The 14,284-nt window shown below is 39.5% G+C and overlaps 1 protein-coding gene across 1 annotated transcript in view; it reads right to left on the bottom strand.

Annotated features, from left to right (window-relative positions):
• RAD51 (RAD51 recombinase) overlaps window positions 1-13,722 on the bottom strand; it is a 38,154-nt gene extending 24,432 nt beyond the window's left edge. The window contains exons 1-3 of the mRNA XM_043471497.1: window positions 13,263-13,722; window positions 9,838-9,940; window positions 8,021-8,158 (exon numbers count right to left, since the gene is read on the bottom strand). Coding sequence (XP_043327432.1) covers window positions 8,021-8,158; window positions 9,838-9,924 — 225 coding nt within the window. The 5' untranslated portion in view covers window positions 9,925-9,940; window positions 13,263-13,722. The remainder of the gene's footprint in view (window positions 1-8,020; window positions 8,159-9,837; window positions 9,941-13,262) is intronic.
• Between the last annotated feature and the right edge of the window lie 562 nt (window positions 13,723-14,284).

The raw sequence follows: 14,284 nt of genomic DNA, 5'->3' as shown, positions 1-14,284 counted from the left end.
ACCATTCACCATTGCAACAAAAAGAATAAAATACTTAGGAGTATATCTACCTAAAGAAACAAAAGACCTATACACAGAAAACTATAAAACACTGATGAAAGAAATCAAAGAGGACACAAACAGATGGAGAAACATACTGTGTTCATGGATTGGAAGAATCAATATTGTCAAAATGGCTATTCTACCCAAAGCAATCTATAGATTCAATGCAATCCCTATCAAGTTACCAACGGTATTTTTCACAGAACTAGACCAAAGAATTTCACAATTTGTATGGAAATACAAAAAACCTCGAATAGCCAAAGTAATCTTGAGAAAGAAGAATGGAACTGGAGGAATCAACCTGCCTGACTTCAGACTCTACTACAAAGCCACAGTCATCAAGACAGTATGGTACTGGCACAAAGACAGAAATATAGACCAGTGGAACAGAATAGAAAGCCCAGAGATAAATCCACGAACCTATGGACACCTTATCTTTGACAAAGGAGGCAAGGATATACAATGGAAAAAAGACAACCTCTTTAACAAGTGGTGCTGGGAAAACTGGTCAACCACTTGTAAAATAATGAAACTAGAACACTTTCTAACACCATACACAAAAATAAACTCAAAATGGATTAAAGATCTAAATGTAAGACCAGAAACTATAAAACTCCTAGAGGAGAACATAGGCAAAACACTCTCCGACATAAATCACAGCAAGATCCTCTATGACCCACCTCCCAGAATATTGGAAATAAAAGCAAAACTAAACAAATGGGACCTAATGAAACTTAAAAGCTTTTGCATAACAAAGGAAACTATAAGCAAGGTGAAAAGACAGCCCTCAGATTGGGAGAAAATAATAGCAAATGAAGCAACAAAGGATTAATCTCAAAAATATACAAGCAACTCCTGAAGCTCAATTCCAGAAAAATAAATGACCCAATAAAAAAATGGGCCAAAGAACTAAACAGACATTTCTCCAAAGAAGACATACAGATGGCTAACAAACACATGAAAAGATGCTCAACATCACTCATTATCAGAGAAATGCAAATCAAAACCACAATGAGGCACCATTACACGCCAGTCAGGATGGCTGCTATCCAAAAGTCTACAAACAATAAATGCTGGAGAGGGTGTGGAGAAAAGGGAACCCTCTTACACTGTTGGTGGGAATGCAAACTAGTACAGCCACTATGGAGAACAGTGTGGAGATTCCTTAAAAAAACTGGAAATAGAACTGCCATATGACCCACAATACCACTTCTGGGCATACACACTGAGGAAACCAGATCTGAAAGAGACACGTGCACCCCAATGTTCATCGCAGGACTGTTTATAATAGCCAGGACATGGAAGCAACCTAGATGCCCATCAGCAGATGAATGGATAAGGAAGCTGTGGTACATATACACCATGGAATATTACTCAGCCCTTAAAAAGAATTCATTTGAACCAGTTCTAATGAGATGGATGAAACTGGAGCCCATTATACAGAGTGAAGTAAGCCAGAAAGATAAAGAACATTACAGCACACTAACACATATATATGGAATTTAGAAAGATGGTAACGATAACCCTATATGCAAAACGGAAAAAGAGACACAGAAATACAGAACAGACTTTTGAACTCTGTGGGAGAAGGTGAGGGTGGGATATTTCAAAAGAACAGCATGTATACTATCTATGGTGAAACAGATCACCAGCCCATGTGGGATGCATGAGACAAGTGCTCGGGCCTGGTGCACTGGGAAGACCCAGAGGAATCGGGTGGAGAGGGAGGTGAGAGGGGGGATCGGGATGGGGAATACATGTAACTCCATGGCTGATTCATGTCAATGTATGACAAAACCCACTGAAATGTTGTGAAGTAATTAGCCTCCAACTAATTAAAAAAAAAAAAAAGAAAGAAAAAAAATTGATTATAACGTTTGTATTATAGTTATTGCAGAACTAAATGGTGTACTAGAAATACAATTCTTTCACTAAGGTTCCAGTGTTAACAACTGATGTCTCTCAAAGTTATCTGTCAAGTTCAAATAAAATTTTTTAAATGCCACTAGTTTCAAAATCATGCTCCATTTTACCTTGCTTTTATATCTGAGCCATATCTTTCTCTAGTATTCTCTAACTTTATCATTTCTCAAAATCTCCAGTCTCCCAGTCTTACTGTGTATTCTACTGACTCCTTTCCCCTAAAGACATCCTTTCCTTCTCCAAACGGGGCTCTCTGCTCTCTCTTTCACTGGCTACCTGACATAGAGCCACTCCAACCTAGATCCTATGTTTCCTACCCTGATTTTAGTAAAGCATATCCTCAAGTATTGATAATTTCCTAAGAAAGAATAGATAAGAGCAAAATGTTCTGAATTCTAGTATTTCTGAAACTGTTGTATTCTGCCCTAACACTGGGTGAGTAATATTGTTACCAATAGAATTATAGGTTTAAAATCATCTACCCTCAGAATTTTGAAGGGATTGCTCTACTAGCTTCTACCACCCAGATTTCTAATAAGAGACGTGCTATCTTTCTGATTTTTGTTCCTTTAGAGGTCACTTACTTTTTTTTCTCTGAAATCTTTCAGTCTCCTCTTTATAACTGGTATACTGAAAATTTCACATTCAGGAGTCCAGGTGAGGGTCTTTGATGTTTTGTGGGGCCTTAGACTTCTGTTTTCCTTTAGCTCTGGGAAATCTTACATTATTTTTTTGAGAATTTCTTTCTTTCTTTTTCCCATAACTTCTACCAATCTTTAGGATGAATGAAGATCAATGAAAATTAGAAAATAAGAACACTAAAGAAAGGGGAGAAGAAACTATAAGCCAATATGGAACTCTAGTTTAATAAATGCTAAAATATTTAGGGGGAAATATACTGCAACTTTAAAAAGCACAAAGAGTCAAGATGTACTGATGGCTAGAGAGATAAACAGATAGACGATAACACAAGTATATTAAAATGTTAATAGTACTGTCCAGGTGGTGGGTAAATGAGTGTTCATTGTAACGCTCTTTCAACTTTACAGTAAGTTCAAAAATTTTACTCAAACATGTGGAAGGAAAATATCAAACTCATAGAAGGAGATGTTACCCCTTCTTGTCATTTAACCCCTACATTTTTTAGTCTATGAGCTCTTAAAGGAACATATTATAACCAGTATGAAATTGGAAGTTAAAACCATGCCAACTGCCTAGTCTGGCAGAACTTGACTTCTTTTGTTTATATAATAAGCTTGCTTTCATCTGTCTTATACCTGTTAAGAATTTTCAGTGTCTGACAAAGAGTTTTTTTAAATGTCTGACAAGGCATAAGCAAAGGTCAGGATTCACTGAGTCACAAAAACAGATACCCAGAAAGAAACAACAAACAGACTTTAGGGACACCTACTAGCTTAACAATATCACAATCTTTCAAAGAGGTATTAGGTATTCAGAATTCTTACTTATTCAATTATGTCACCACTTCAACAAATTTATTTATTTGAGCAATCCAATAAATGACAACTTCATACTTCCATAGATGGCAACATCTTTACTCTAAGGATTTAAATTAAGAATTACTTATGATATTTGAGCCCTGAATGAATTAATACTATAAAATAACAGCCTTACTAGTGCTTAAAAATTCATAGCTCTTAGTATAATACCTGATAAAACAGAATTTACTGGGTTGTATATATAATATTGTATGAGATATTAAATGTCAGATATTGTCCATCAGACTAGGTTATGTGGTAGAACTGCATGCACTGAAGCTGCAGGAAGCATTTTTTGAAGATTCTTTAGCTTTTGAAGATGATTTTTTTCAGAGGAAATTTCTGTGAAACTATAACAGCCATCAATATAAAACTACAAAATATAATTTAATAAATTAAATACTTGCTTTACATTATAGAAAACTTCAACAGCAAAGTTAATCAAACTCTGTAACTACATAGTGGTGATCTGCGGGCAGCAATCTTTGATGTTACTATAATTGTTTTGGGGTCCCACAAACTACACCTATAGAAGACAGTGAACTTAACTGATAAATGTGTGTGTTCTGACTGCTCTACCCACTGACCATATCCCCATCTCTCTCTCCCCTCAGGTCTCCCTGTTCCTTAAGACACAACCATACTGAAATCAGGCCAATTAATAACCCTACAATGGGCTTCCTTGGTGGCGCAGATGATAAAGAATCCACCTGCAACGCGGGAGACCTGGGTTCGATCCCTGGGTTGGGAAGATTCCCTGGAGCAGAGCATGGCAATCCACTCCTGTATTCTTGCCTGGAGAATCCCCATGGACAGAGGAGCCTGGCGGCCTGCAGTCTAAGGGGTTGCAAAGAGTCAGACATGACTGAGCACCTAAGCACAGCCCAGCACAATGGCCTTCAGGTGTTCGAGTAAAAGGCGTGAACCTGCACGTCTGTCACTCTAAAGAAAAAAACCAGAAATGCTTTGGTTTAGTGAGGAAGGCAAGTCAAAGGTTGAAAGAGGCTGAAAGCTAGGCCTCTTGTCTCAAACCGTTAACCAAGGTGTGAATGTAAAGGAACTTCTTGAAGGAAATTAAAAGCACTACCCCAGTGAATACATGAATAGTAAGAAATAGCCTTATTGCTAATATGAAGAAAATTTTAGTGGTTTGGGTAGAAGATCAAAGCAGCCATAACACTCCCTTTAGCCAAAGCCCAGTGCAGAGCAAAGTCCTACTCTCTTAATTCAGGGAAGGCTAAGGGAGATGAGAAAGCTGCAGAAGAAAACTCCGAAGCGAGCAGAGGTTGGTTCATGAGGTTTAAGGAAAAAAGCCATCTCCATAATATTTAAGAGCAAGGTGAAGCAGCCAGGGCTAATGTAGAAGCTGCATCAAATTATCCAGAAGATCTAGCTAAGATAAAGAATGAAAGTAGCTACATTAAATAGATTTTCAAGGTAGACAAAATAACATTATATTGGAAGAAGATGCCATCAAGGAGCTACAGAAGAGAAGTCAATGCCTGGCTTCAACAGTTTTCAAAGAATCAGCTGGCTCTCTTTTCAGCAGCTAACGCCACTGGTGCCTTTAAGTTGAAGCCAATGTTCATTTACCATCCTAAAAGTCCTAGAGCCCTTAAGAATTATGCTCAATCTATTCTGCCTGTGCTCTATAAATACAACAAGTCTGGATGATGGCACAACTGTTTAAAACATAGTTTACTGAATACTTTAGGAAAGATCCTTTCAAACTGTTACTACTCACTGACAACATACCTGGTTACTCAAGAGCTTTGGAGATGCACAATGAGATTTAATGTTGTTTTCATGCCTGCTAACACAACATCCATTCTGCACCCTGTGAATCAAGGAGTAATTCTGCCTTTCAAATCTTATTATTTAAGAAACGCATCTTGTAAGACCACAGTTGTCACAGACAGTGATTCCTCTGATTGATCTGGGAAAAATCAGTTGAAAATCTTTTGGAAAGGACTCACCATCCTAGATGCCATTAAGTACATTTGTTAAAAAAGAAAGTATTAAAAAAAAAAAAAAAGTAAATTTGTGGTTCATGGGAAAAGGTCAAACTGTCATTTAACAAGAGCCTGAAAGAAGTTGATTTTCACTCTCATGGATGACTCTGACAGATTCAAGACTTTAGCAGAGGAAGTAAATACAGATGTGGTGGAAATAGCAAAAGAACTAGAATTGGAGCCTGAAGTTGCAGCTGAAACACTGCAATATCATGATAAAACTTTCATGGATAAGGAGTTTCTTCTTATGGATAAGCAAAGGGTGGTTTCTTGAAATAGAATCTACTGGCGAAGATGCTGTTAAGATTGGTGACATGACAACAAAAGATTTAGAATGTGATATAAACTTGGTTGATAAAGCAGTGGCAGTGTTTGAGAGGGCTGATGCCAATCTAGAAAAATTTCTGCTGGGGATAAAATGCTATAAAATAGGACTTCCCTGGTGGTCCAGTGGTTAAGAATCCATCTGCCAATGCAGGGGACACGGGTTCAATCCCTGGTCTGGGACCATTCTACATGCCATGGGGCAACTAAGCCCACGCACTTAGGGCCCACGTTCCGCAACAAGAGAAGCCAATGAAAAGTCCATGCACTGCAACCATAATAGCCCTCATGCAGCAACAAATGCCCAGGGCAGCCAAAACATTAAACAAAAAATTTAAAATGCTATCAAATAGCACTGCATATTACAATTGAAAGGAAGATTCAGTCTATGTGGCAAACTTCACTGTGGTCTTATTTTAAGAAATTGCTGCAGCCACCCCAACCTTCAGCAACCACCACCCTGATCAGTCAGCAGTCATAAATGTCAAGGCAAGACTCTCACCAACAAAAAGAATATAAATTGCTGAAGGCTCAGATGATGGTTAGCATTTTTTAATAATGAAGTATTTTTAAATTAAGGTATACACACTGCTTTTGTAGCTCTAATACTATTGTATAGTTAACAGACTACAAAATAGTGTAAACAATTTTTATAGGCAACGGGAAAACCAAAAAACCCATGTGACTTGCTTTACTGCAATATTTGCTTTGTTGTGGTGGTCTGGAACTTAACCTGCAATTATCTCCAAGGTATAGCCTATAAATACCAAAGGATAAAATACATGAAATAAAATGTAATCATAGGGTACTATGAGTGCTAAAGGAATATATGAAGTAAGAAAAATGAATAGTAGCTGCAAGACATTGGAGGGAAATAAGAAAGTATCACAGTATATCAGGATGAAAATAACTGGATTCTAGTCTTAGTTCTGTGATCAACTGCATAACGTTGGATAAATAACTGAACCACTGGGCCTAAGTTTCCTTATCTGTAAGGCAGAGATTAACACTGGTCCTACCTCTCTCTCCCAGTGCCAAGGCAAGTGAGAATACTGTGTATACAAAAGGGATGGGATTTCAAAGTTAAAGTGCTATAAAGGAACTCTACTAAATATTCTATAATAACCTGTACTGGAAAAAAAATCTAAAAAGAACAAATATTGTATATGTATTGACATATGAACCACTTAGCTATACACCTGAAACATAACACGGTAAACCAACTATAGTCTAATATAAAATTTCAATTAAAAAAGTTAAAGTGCAATATAATATAAAGGATTATTATTATCTTATTTTGGTTAAGCCTGTAAAATCACTTTTTCATCATTTACTAAAGTTAAAAAAACTAAGCATTAATGATTTGTAATCACACTTTCTTATGATTAAAGAATCTTGCTTATGACTAGTTAATTAATAGACTGTACACACTGGCAGCCTAATTAACATGACTCTAATATTCAAGGAATAAAAACAACTTTTCTATTTAAAGTAATACATGTTTAGGGGACTTTCCTAGTGGTCCAGTGGCTAAGAGTCCATCCTCCCAATGCAAGCGGCCTGGTTTTGATCCCTGTTCAGGGAACTAGATCATACATGCTGCAACTAAGATCCAGTGCAGCCAAATAAATAAATATTAAAAAAAAAAAAGTAATACAAGTCTATTATAGAAACTTCAGAAAATTGAGGCAAAAATAAACTGTTCACATTCTCACCATCCAGAAACAACAGTGTTAGTATTTTACTGTAGTTATCCCCAGTGTATATGCTGTATGTATATAAATACACACATTTAAAAAGATAAAGACATAAGCACACAAACACATTTTTTAACCTGCTTTCTTATATCAGGAACATTTTCATATGTCAATGAATGTTCTTCAAAGCTATTTTCAGTGGCTACATACTAATGAGTATATTTCTAAGGCATGAAATTATAACATCCAGAAATGATAAGGCACACATCACTCACAGCTGACAGGAGTGCAAACTGGTATCAATTTGGCAGTATTTATGTCACACCCCCATGATATTACAGTTCTCTAGGAAAAAATCCCAGTTTATGCAAGGAGAAAGATACCTAGCTGGTAATACAGTCACTTCTGGAAAGGGGAAGAGGGTGACACAACAGGGGATGGAAGAAGGAAGACTGCAGTCTTTCACTGTATACTCTTTACCAATCCCACTGCTGCCTCTCTTAGTCACACAAGCGGTACTTACCAGAATTTTATCAGCTTTGGCTTCACTAATCCCCTTAATATTTATTAGCTCCTTCTTTGGTGCATAGGCAACAGCCTCTACGGTATGAAATCCAGCTTCTTCCAATTTCTTCACATCATTGGCATTTATACCACATTGCTGCAAGTGAAGAAAACTACGGATAAATCTAAGCTTTAGTTCCCTCATCTGTTGAATGTGGATATTGGCCCTACTTATTTCACAAGGCTGTTTTTAACTGTGATATTATATGCAAAAGCTTTTAAAAGTATGCCTTACATATGATGCATCTCATAACAAATTACCAATCTATTCATCATCAAAGGTATTCTCTTAGTGGCTCAGATGGTAAAGAGTCTGCCTGTAACACGGGAGATCTGGGTTTGATCCCTGGGTTGGGAAGATCCCCTGTATAAGGAAACGGCAAACCACTCCAGTATTCTTGCCTGGAGAATCCCAAGGACAGAGGAGCCTGGAAGGCTACAGTCCACGGGGTCGCAAAGAGTCAGACATGACTGAGCGACTTTACTTGCATTTTTTTTTCACTTTTCATTCATTATCAAAACCAGTAGTTTTAAACGAGCACTATGTATATTAAAAGACTCTCATGAATTGGGATCAAACCTGTAACCTTTTGACTGGAACTCTAAATGAACTTTGAGACCTGGGCCCTAAAAGGCTACTTTAAACTGGTGCTTCCCAAAGTTTTCTACATCAAGCACACATAAAGAAAAATAAATTTTACACTAAGCTGGGTAAACAGATAAGACTGTCCCAGAGCTAAGGGGAGCATATCTTAGCATACATTCTTTGTTGCCCAATAACTCGAAAGCTCTGCTTTAACAACTGATATTAAGAATGAGGAAAACAATTTTTGGTCAGGGATTTACATGCCACTTCTCAAAAACAAACCACCCAAAGGCACTTCCTTCTCCCTATAAACAAAGTCAGCTTTGGTTTTATTAGCCACCAAGACCATGACTTGGGGAAAGCATGCATTATTAGCGAGATATGTATGTATCTGGGGTCAGGGAAGGTTTGGGAGAGGGGAGAGAAATAGTACCTACCCCTAGAACCCGGGTCTGTTATAAAGATTTAAGCAATAAGCAATACACATGTGTGGTTATAAGGATGCTCACTGAAACCAAAAGTTATGACTCTGAATTCTCCAATGTGTTTAACAAATCCGTTTAAGTATCTTCTGAAAAGCTGAAGCTTAGGTGGGGGATGGGAGGAATATGCATAAAGAGATAAGAATGAAGGCTTCTCAGTATACTCTCCTAATTCTTTCAGCCCAAGTCAACGGCACTCACTCTAGGACCTCTGTACAATGTGCAGAAAAAGTGCAAGGTCCCAGGTTTGGTGCTTGATGTTCTTGTGCAGTCTTGAACTCACACATCTTAACCCCAAGCCAGTCTGTCTATGACAGCTGTCTTCTTAGTAACTTCATCACAGATCCAGGCTGGTGGAGAGATGTTGCTCCTCTCCACTTCCTGCATAGCTGGCCCAGGCCACTGCAATTCCCTGGACGGTAATTTCATACTTTGTACAAACAGCACAGGTTCTACCATGGGATCCCAGGGCTTCTTAGTTTCTGACATCCAGTTCTAAGAAAGAAAAAGTAGGGGAAAAATTCTTGACAAAAAAGGGACCTGGCAGACATGTTTAGCAACTGTCTTAAGTCTTTCCATAGGATCCTTGACGACCCTCCTGAAAACTCTAATTTGGATTTCAGTTTATGTAAAGGTTGTGATTCCTCCCAGTAGGTAGAACAATCTTATCCAACATTATAATTTTAAAATTAGCAACCAAGCACATACCTCTAATCGAGAAATAGGTTGTGGACCAAAGCTTTCTTCTTCCACTGAAGTATCTGCATTTGATTCAAGCTGCATCTCCATGGCCATTGCTCAGTGTGCAATACTGAAAAACACAGATGGCCATCAGGAAGAACACTAGAGAAAGTACAGACGTGCAAACATAGTTTTACAGTAAATCTCTTAAAGAATCACTAGGTTTTTCCTCTGGGGAGAGATATATATATATATATATATTTAATATGCATAATATATTTTAGAAAACTTATGAATTTATACCTAGCTAAAAAATTTATGGCATTTTGATTCTACTTGTTTGACTTAGTATGAACAGAATGCTAGATTTCTAATTTAAAAAAAACAGATACGCAATAAGCAACAAAAGTTTACTGTATAGCACAGGGAACTATAGTCAATATCTTATAATAAACTACAATGGGAAATAAAGTGAAAAATAATATATATGTATATGTCTAACTGAATCACCTTTCTGTGCACCTGAAACATTGTAAGTCAACTATAGTTCAGTAAAATATATATATTAAGGAAAAAAAAAGACTACTAGGCTTTTGGTTTAATCACTGACTTACCCATGGCAGGAAAAAGAAGAAATCCCTCACCAGCTTTCCCTTCCACCTAGACAGCTTAACTAGATGAACTATGTCCCCCAGTTCTCCTGCTTCATATTTCTTATAGATAAGGGCCAAGTCTTATTTGTGTATAACTCATGATAACATCATAAATGTTAGGTGTTTATTAAATATTCGGCAACTGAATGCAGATTTTCCAGGACTCTACTTAATAAAACCCCAAAACTGATTTAGGGTTAAACCGTTTCAGTTCCACTGTTCCCTTCCAAGCAAGCAGGGTTTGGGGGTGATGGCAAAGGAGTGAAATGAAGGTACAGAATCATTGCCATAAATCTCCACTCCTGATACAGAAACAGTGGACTGAGATGAGAGTTCTTCCCACCTTAGGCAAGGATCATAGTTTGTAGTCATGGAAGTATCCTGCTCAGTTTGAAATCTTCCATATAAGGCCAATACCAAAAGTCAGATTATTTTAACAGTTAAGATTGCACTGATTGAAAGAATGGAGAACAAAAAATTGTAATTATCTTCATGAGGTGTTAATAAAAGCAAACAAGTCTTGATGTCTACAAGGATAAATATGCTTAAGTCATATCAAAATTATCTGGACAATTTAACAATCAAGATAAATTTAACTAAAAAAAATAACAGGTAAGGAATCTCCAGTCTTAGAGGCTTGACAGGTGACCATTTGTTCTTGACTGGTTCAGGTGGAGTTCTCTTAGATGGCATGCTTAGCATAATATGAGTTTATAATTCCAAATATCAGAATCATCTGAAGGCAACTTAAAGTGTCTTCCTTCATAATTTATGAAAAAGATGGCTTGAACTGTATACATAAAGCAATAACCAAAATGCAACAGGCTGAAAAACTGGACTATATTTAAATTTAGAAATTCTATCCATTAAAAGGCTATGGCTGAAAAAAAAAAAAAAAAAAGCTATGGCTGGGACTTCTCTGGTCGTCAAGTGGCTAAGACTCCAAGCTCCCAATGCAGGGGGCTGGTGCTCCATCCCTGGTCAGGGAGCTAGATCCCACATACAGGAACTAATACCCAGTGCAACCAAATAAATAAATAATTAAAAAAAAAAAAAAGGCTATGGCTTCCCAGGTGGTGCAGTGGTAAAGAATCTATCTGCTAATGCAGGAGATGCAAGAGAAGTGGGTTCAATCCCTGGGTTGGGAAGATCCCTTGGAGTAGAAAATGCACCTGGAAAATTCCATGGACAGAGGAGATTGGAGGGCTACAGCCCACGGCGGCACAAAATGTCAGAGGGCTGGGACTTCCCTGGTGGTCCAGTGGCTAAGACTCTGCACACTCTCTTTGCAGAGGGCCCGAGTTTGATCCTGGTTGGGGAACTACATTCCACATGCCGCAACTGAGACCAAGTGCAGCTAAATAAACAAATAAAATTGGAAAAAAAAAAAGCCAGATGACTGAGTGACTGAGCACATCTAATCAAAAGACACCACTGCAAGAAGGAAAGTCGAACAATAGTGAGGGGGGAAAATATTTACCACAAATATAACTCAGAGCTGATACGAGAATATATAAAGAATTTTTGCAAATCAGCAAGAAAGACAACCCAAGAAAAAATAGGCAAAAGAGATTTGAACAAGCACTTCACAAGGGAAGATACTCAGATGGCTAATGAACGTATCAACAAACGCTCAACTTCATTAATAATCAGGAAAATTAAAATTAAAACCACAAGGTAATAGCTAAAATTTTAAAAGATCAACAACATTAACTATTAGCAAACGTGTGGAACAACTGAACACTCATTCACCGCTGGTTTGAGTGTACTGGTACTGTATTAAACATGGAAGGTGAAGACAGACAAATGCTTTGACCCAGGAATTTTGCCACTCTATTATTAACCCACTGAAAAGCATACACGTGTGCACTAAACTGTATGCGGGAATTTTCTCAGCCACCTCTGTCCTGAAAGCTAAAAACTAGAAATAATCCAAATATCCATCCTGGGTATAATGAATAGGAATACAAATGAATAGAAAGTATTGCTAAATGCAAAGACACTTACGAACCTACAGAATGTTGAGCAAAGCCAGACACAAAAATAGTCTTTCTTTATATAAAATTCAGAAACAGGCAAAATTAACAATGGTATTAGTAGTCAACACAGTGGTTACCTCTGGCGAGAAGGGAGAGTATTAGAGGAGGGGGCACAAGGGAGGCTTCCGGGTGATGACAGCATTCTCTCTTGACCTGAGTGGTATATTCATTTTGTAATGACTCATGAAGCTGTATACACTTTTGATCTGTGCATTTTTCTATTTGCATACTACACTTGGCTTACAAGTTTAAGAAAAAACAGCATCCGTCACTACAGATCATTACCTAGATATCACGTGAACGGTCTTCCGCATTAGAAAAAGCCAATTATCTTACTGGCAACTGGAGGTGGGTACTCTGGTAAGCAAAATTTTGTGTGACGGAAAGCGCACTGACCCGAAACCTGGAAACCGTGGCTCTGGCTTAAGAGCTGTGACTCTGTCACTACACGTCTCTGGATCTTGGATTCCTCGCGGACGCCCATTAAGTAGGTGTTGGAAATGAAGGCCTCCCAAGGTTCCTCCCAGCTCTAAACGCTAGAGTGCGCTTCTATTTTCCCCTCAGCGAACTCCGACGGTCGAAGCAGCCCGGACACGTCCCGGCTTGGCCCCGCCATTTCCGAGTTTCTCACTGGGAGAAACGGAGGGGCCCCTAAGCCTGCGGCGGAGTTGGGGCCCGAATCTGGGTCTAAGCCTGGGTTCGGCGTATGCCGGGACTAACAGGGCGGTGGGAAGGGGCCGGGGCTGCGTCTCACACTCACCTGGACCTGCCGTGCTTCGCTAGGGCAGGCTGCACTCTCGGACTACCGTCTGCTGGGCCCGCCCGCGCCCGATCCCCGACGGACTGTAGGTCCCCTCGCTTGTGCCCCGCTTCTCTACTCCCTTGCTTCGGCCTTCTGCACGAAACCCAGACGAGTCTCAGCTTCCAACCGCGCTCCTAAGGCGCGACTCGCCTCCTCCTACGCCTCGGTCTCAAGCCGCAGCGCGCGCTCTGCCTACAGCCTTCGGAAATCCCGCCAAATCCTACTGGACAAGGTCACGCCCACGTCAACGTAACGTCTCCCCACCCTTCTCGGGCCCGCCTTCCAGCCGCTTCGACCACTCGTGACACCGAGAGTTGGGCTCTAGGAACTTTAGTTTGCAGGATGTTATGGGTTCCCGTCTTCTTTTTCTCCCTCAGGACTAATCCAAAACTTGAGAGTTGCGTTTTTCTCACCCTTTACCAGATCGAGGACTACAACTCCCAAGAGGTTGTGGGCCGCCCGAGACCACATATCCCAGTATGCACCGCGGGCGGGCGACTCAGCTGTAGCTCCTCAGCCCCTCTCCGAAACCGCCAGGCTCTTGGGAACTGGTGGCTTAGACAGTAAAGAATCCGCCTACAGGGCGGGAGACCTGGGTTCGTATCTCTGGGTCAGGAAGATCCCGTGGATCAGGAGGATCCCCTGGAGGCGGGCACGGCAACCCACTCCAGTAATCTTGCCTGGAGAATCCCCATGGACAAAGAGTGGCGGGCTACAGCCCATGGGGTGACAAAGAGTCGGACAGCCCTGAGAGCTCTTAGTTTGTTTCTTAAGAGTCTAACCTGGGGATTTGGCTCTTCTGGTTGCGCTGAGCCTCTAACTCAGACCAATTACGGAGTTCAGGCGCTTTCTAGGCTCTTGTAGATGGTGGAGCTGATGACGCTGAAGTACATGGGTGAAACTGGAACAAAGAGCTAATGGAGAGAAAGAAAGGAATGTGAATCTTTTCGTAGTTTATTAAAAGTTGATTCCAGTTTTAA

The sequence above is a fragment of the Cervus canadensis genome, chromosome 6 (assembly GCF_019320065.1).
Source record: "Cervus canadensis isolate Bull #8, Minnesota chromosome 6, ASM1932006v1, whole genome shotgun sequence".
NCBI classification, from domain to species: Eukaryota; Metazoa; Chordata; class Mammalia; order Artiodactyla; family Cervidae; genus Cervus; species Cervus canadensis.
This window is presented reverse-complemented; position numbering and strand designations above follow the sequence as displayed.